The 6,000-nt window shown below is 39.8% G+C and overlaps 1 protein-coding gene across 2 annotated transcripts in view; it reads left to right on the top strand.

Annotated features, from left to right (window-relative positions):
- Positions 1–5,736, top strand: part of LOC117953321 (F-box only protein 47-like) — an 8,984-nt gene extending 3,248 nt beyond the window's left edge. For both annotated transcript variants that reach the window (XM_034886232.1, XM_034886231.1), the window contains exons 7-11: positions 517–690; positions 1,342–1,491; positions 2,358–2,500; positions 3,127–3,286; positions 5,598–5,736. In XM_034886232.1, coding sequence (XP_034742123.1) covers positions 517–690; positions 1,342–1,491; positions 2,358–2,500; positions 3,127–3,286; positions 5,598–5,704 — 734 coding nt within the window. In that variant the 3' untranslated portion in view covers positions 5,705–5,736. The remainder of the gene's footprint in view (positions 1–516; positions 691–1,341; positions 1,492–2,357; positions 2,501–3,126; positions 3,287–5,597) is intronic.
- Positions 5,737–6,000: the final 264 nt, after the last annotated feature.

Here is a 6,000-nt window from a genome sequence, read left to right as displayed (position 1 = left end):
TGCGTCCTAGAGGAGCTAACAGCTAACAGACGCTAACTAGCACCGACTAGCACCGGTCACTGCTGTTGTCTGAAAAACAACACATACGGGACAAAATGTTGCGTTTACTGGTAAACTGGTAAACATTGAGACCGACGTAAAACCGACTGCTATCTGTTGAGTTTTCCTCCCGTTACTCTGTCCTCTGTGACTGTCTACATCTAGAAACTAAGCTGCACGGGGTGCAGTGAACTACTCTGACTGGCACATGATCTGACAGGAGTTACGGAGCGGTAGATTGGCTATGAAAAAAAACCCGGAGCGTTCGATGAAATTACGCTTTAATAAAACAATCGCTCGATCACGCAAATTTGATCGTGGGAAGTCAAAATCGTGATTGCGACAAAAATTTGATTAATTGTGCAGCCCTAATCCGGGTGAAAACTTGCAAAGTCTGCGTTGCATGCTAAGCTTTGTGAAAGCCTAAATGGACCTGATACAAAAAACATGTTTCTAAATTTGCTTGTCTGTCCTCAGGGGTGAGATGGTACCAAAAGCTGCAGCTCCGTCTATTCTGCCGTCAGGTTCTGTTGGACCCATGGCCCAACCAGTCGGAATGTCAGTTCTGGCTAATGCAACTCATGAAGCCTTGGCCCATGGTCAGCCAGGCCCACTTACTGTTCATCCTCTATGGACCTCTGCTGCCTGAGGGTAAGATAACTTTTACACCTTAAGAAAACAATCAGTTAGTTGGGTTTGTATTTATTTGTCTTCATGAGAACATATTAATTGGGCCGATTTTTCTTTTGTTGAGAATAATGTTTCTGCATTTGTTAACACTGCCACTCTGAAAACACGATCAGACTCTAATCCTTGCCTACAGAAAGCGCTGTGCAATGTAGTTAAAAAATGCAACTAATTGTAGGTAAGTGTTGAGTTTTTTTCTGAAATGATTTTCTTTCTGTGTGAGTTTTCTCATCGGTAAAAAAAAAAGACTGCTACCTCTTGGCTGTGGTTGATAATTATGTTGAAATGGTGATTGAAATACAAAATGCAAGGCTATTGGGTTGAACTACCTAAAGAGTTTAATGATAATAAGATAAGATAATTTGTTTATTAGTCCCCAGTGGGGAAATTAGTGCACTACACTCTGTGTAAACACTTTTGTTAGTACTCACACACACACAAAGCAAAGTATAGATGTATTATCAGGCCCAAATAAACCACTTATAGTGTTCTACTATGGTGGAGGAGGACTGGGTAACTTACATTAGTGTTGGAAAACGTGGCTGCATTTTTTTTATCATTCTGATGTGGTATAACATAACACAGTTATTAAGTGAGGTTCTCTCCTCCTTGCAGGTTCCCTCGGTTGGCAGGATCTGGTGGAGAGGGGGCTGCCTCATAGCGCTCTGTGGGACCTGGCCAGGGCCATCCTTCTGCTTTTTGGCAAACTAGAAGTCCAAGGCCAGTGCACCAATTCGCTGCTGTCAATCTTGGAGGAGCTCATTGGTATCATACTTCAGTTGTTCTCAAATGTTTTCATGTCACAGATGAACCCATAGTGTTAACTAGGGGTGTGATGTGACACTCAGCTCATGAGACGGGACGAGACATGAGATGGGTTCACTAGAACGAAACAAGACAAGATTTTAAATCTATTTTAAAGAAAACTTTAATGAAGAAATATGACTGAAAAAATAGTGTCTCCTCAGAGAACCAAGGTCACAATTTAACCAAGCGTTTTATTGCAGCAGTATACAAGAAACTAGGCTGCTCTTGTATTGATTTATGACCATTTTGAGACAAGGGGAGAACAATTCTTTGTTTAACATCATTAAAACTAAAGATAGGTTTTGCTTTTTGCTTCCGATTTATTTAAAAAAAGACAGCAAAAGAGAGTGATCTGCGTGAGTCAGTGCCACACTGAACTGCACGCTGCAGTCTGTGTGTGTGTCTGTGTGTGTGTCTGTGTCTGTGTCTGTGTTGGGCACTAGAGAGAGAGACAGAGACCGTACCCTCTAATGCTGGGTTTTACCGGCAGCTTTGTACCCCTGCAGCTTCACTACCGCTCTGCAAAAGTGAACTCAGAGTCAACTTTGCACACGGGCAGGGGATCTTCAATGTTAATTTAGAAGTCCAAGCCAGACTCATCTTCAAACGTATTATAAGACCAACCAGGTCTGACTTCATCTACTGGCAGCTATTCTGCATTTGTGATTGATATTGCCGGAAACTTTATTCCTTGATGAGAAGTCTCGTCACATTTTAATGTCGAGATCTCATGAGGGACAAGATCTTGTCACACCTCTAGTGTTAACCCCATGTGATAAGTAATGTGACTGATTGTACTTGGTTGTCCTCCTCGTCATCTTCAGTCATTCCTCAGCCGTGGCATGTGGAGAATGTGGCTCGTCTGTTGGTGTTGTGTGGCAGCAGTCTCTGCTACACTGTTCTAGTCAGCAAGGCTGTCAATAGACGACTTCTTGAGACCTCCAGACTCATTGTGTACATCATACTGGTGAGAATACTAGTTATTTTATCATCAGCAGAGTAAATTAAAAGAAATGTAAGCCTCATTTATGGTTAAACTGGTATGTTTACATTAAGTTGTGAATCAGATATTGGCTAGCATTATCCATCTCTGATTTGATTTGATATGATGCAGTTAGACTACAAAGTCATTGTACAGTGGATTTATATCAGCTTGAACATAGCTTAAAGATAAGTGTGCAGAATAGCTTCAGGCAGAGAGGAACTTGAGTCATGTTATTTTCATAATCTATTGCTTTGCCTTGGTTGTTGTGACTCATTTTGCCCTATCTCCTCATTCCTATACAAGATCATCCTGGAAAGGGTATTTCCCTTAGTTAACAATGTCTGTAATTGTTTCTCCTGACTGACTTTTATTATATGCTTGGTTTCCTTTTTGTTGATCAAAAATCTTTTGACCAATCGGTCTTGTTTATTTTCACTGGTGATAGCAGGAAAAGCAATCAGCTATCCCAGGTAACCGGTGCACAATACCAGGACCTTGCACCTAACATTAAACTTATTATTAACTAGCACATTGTTAATTTCATTAATTAAAGCTACAACAACATCTTTGCTGTAAAAAGGCACATTGGTTTTGTATGACTTCACTAGGTGTGTGAGAAAGACGGCTACCATATGTCCTGGGCGGTGAGAATGGTGCAGCAGATCTGCAAGGTCTTCACTACGGCCCCTGAAAGGTTTGGCTTCATCCAACAACTGGAGAACATGTTTTCTGAAGTCACCAGGGAGTTTTTTGAGTTTTCTGTAGCAGGTGAGGTGGGACAGCTAAATTGTTCTTCATTCTTTCCTCTTGGTATCAAATATGAATCTTTAAAAAACCTTGCATCATGTTATACCACACTTATTTGATATTGCAATCATAAAATCATGAAGGAACAATAAATACAGCATAACGATGGTGGGCAAAGCTACAATAATAAAATATTCAAAGAAAAATAACAAAACAAACAAGTAAATCCTAACTTATGGGCAGATGATGCAAACAATATTGAGGGGCACGCAGAGTTAAATACCAAATAAAATATCCTAAATTTACAGATGTGGATATGTACAATCATGAATACAATATGGATGTACTGTATGTATGTACTGTATGTATAGTATGTATGTATGCAATAGGGCTGAACAGCAGTGTGTTTTAGCATCGACATTGCGATGTGCGCATGCCCGATAGTCACATCGCAGGACATTGCGATGTGGACATAATGTTTTACATGATTAGTACCGTCCCACCATTCCCCTTAAAGACAGGTAGCCATGTGGGAAACGTGTGTATGTGACGTTAGTCCCACGGGGTTTGTTATGGGAAGTGACGCTCTTCGTGTGTAGAAACGTATCGTAGGCATCCGCTCCCGCTAACACAGTGATGCGCATAGTTTTGATGTAGTAGTCAGTGAAGCTACAGTAGTCAGTGTTTTATGTTTGCTGCAAATACAACCTAATTCACCTGATTAATGCAACATAATCACAGCGTCTCCCGTGCATTTCCCCCGACAGAAAGTTGCTACCAGCCAGGCTAAAGCTAATATAGTTATCTAAAGAAACAAGCAGAAAGCTGCTACCAGCCAGGCTAAAACTAATATAGTTATCTAAAGAAACAAGCAGAAAGCTGCTACCAGCCAGGCTAAAACTAATATAGTTAGCCTAAAGATCCAAAGGGGTCCGTCCGTCCAAACTAACCAACTAAGCCGCAACACAGGAAACGTAACACTGATCTACTACAGAAGTCTGTGTCCGATCTAACGTCATTTACACTGATTTAATTGTTCTTGGAGACATAGAGTTTGTTGCTAGTACGCGTGACATGCAGGTCTGATCAATTTATCAAACTGCTAGTCGACCACAACCTGACATTTAGAGGAAGCAACATGCAGTCACTCTCATTCACGTTAGCCTGGATTGATTATTAAATAAATACAATGTTGTCATGCTAGTCAGCCAGCTTATTTCTACCTTATGTCCCTCTCCAAAATAACAAAGTAACGTTAGTCACAGCGCTTACTTGCTTTGGTAAGTATATGAAGCATTAAAGTTCAACAAAGAACGGTTCACTTTAGAAATGATCCTTTTTCAATTATTTTCTTCTGTGTAGATGCACTCCCCTACCAAATCCCTGCAGTAGTCGAGAATGATTTATTATTTACAAAAAGAGCTATTTATGTCATCTTTTAAAAATTCCTTTTTCCGTCTTTCATATTGCAATATATATCATAGGGGAAAAAAAAACAACGCAATGTCAGATTTTTCCAATATCATGCAGGTCTAGTATGCATGTACAGTATGTATGTATGTACATGTATGCATGTGCAGTTTGTATGTATGTACGTATATGTATGCATGCATGTACACTATATATGTACTGTATGTATGGATTCTGTATCTAGAAAATAAACATTCAAGTGTAGTCAGGGTACGTGTATGCACGGTTGAGTGGTTGAGAAAATGAAAATGCCTGCAGTGTTGAGCAGCTCGTCTTGAAGTCTGAGAGTTGATGTGTGGCTGTGCATGTTTGTGACAGCTCAAGCAGATTGGATTTTATTGGGTTCTCCTCATTATTTTATCAAAAACATTTCTGTCTCAATAACGCCACTGAGAGCAACTCCTCATTTGTTTGTCTTTGATTACGTCCCTCCTTGAAATTTTGCACCCATTTTATCGACACCCATGCTGATGGGCAATAAAACATCTGGAGTGGTGCATTCATTACATTATTTAACTCTCTGCTAATGTGAATGTATGAAAAAAAATGCTACGCGTTTTAAGCTCTATCTGCTATAAAATGGGTTTTGCTATCCAGAATGCCATTAAAAAAAACAATTACGAGTGATTTTAAACATTCACATAATTCTTATGTATTTGTTTTATTATTGTTATCCCCTAAACAGTTGGTTCTCAACTTCTTTGGCTTTTAAGAAAGTTTAACTGAAGTGGATTTGAGAAAAGCTAAAAAAAGCAGTGGTTGGGAACCACTGCCCAAGATAGTACCTCCACAGTGCCTCGGTTTCAAATTAAAAGCGTTACAGAAAGGATTTTTTAAAATAATCACCTTCATCTGTTCTCAGGGAACCATCTTGACGACAGGGAGACTTTCCAGACCCTGTGTATCCTTCTGGACTCCAGTGCTCGCTTCCACACTAAATTCCTCCACATGTTCCTCAAACAGGAATGATTCAGATTAAAAGTGACAATGGAGAGAAGGAAGAGTTGGGAAAGAAAAAAACGTAAATAATGAAGTGGGTTAACGGTAAACAGAATGAAAGAGAGTGATGGACCTTAATAACAATAGTCAGATTTGGAAAAGGCCAGTGTTGTCATGGTAGCCTTAAAGGTTCAGGGAAATCTGAGGGTGGAATTGGTTAACAGTTCGCTATACGCTATACCAACACTGCATGTGTTGGTTAAAAGGGCTGTTTAATTACTTTGGCTAAACAGCATGGTTATTTGTACAAATTTTATATTTCTCTC

This window comes from Etheostoma cragini, chromosome 11, assembly GCF_013103735.1.
Source record: "Etheostoma cragini isolate CJK2018 chromosome 11, CSU_Ecrag_1.0, whole genome shotgun sequence".
Lineage (NCBI taxonomy): Eukaryota > Metazoa > Chordata > Actinopteri > Perciformes > Percidae > Etheostoma > Etheostoma cragini.
The sequence above is the reverse complement of the archived record's forward strand: the minus strand, read 5'-3'. Positions and strand labels throughout refer to the sequence as shown.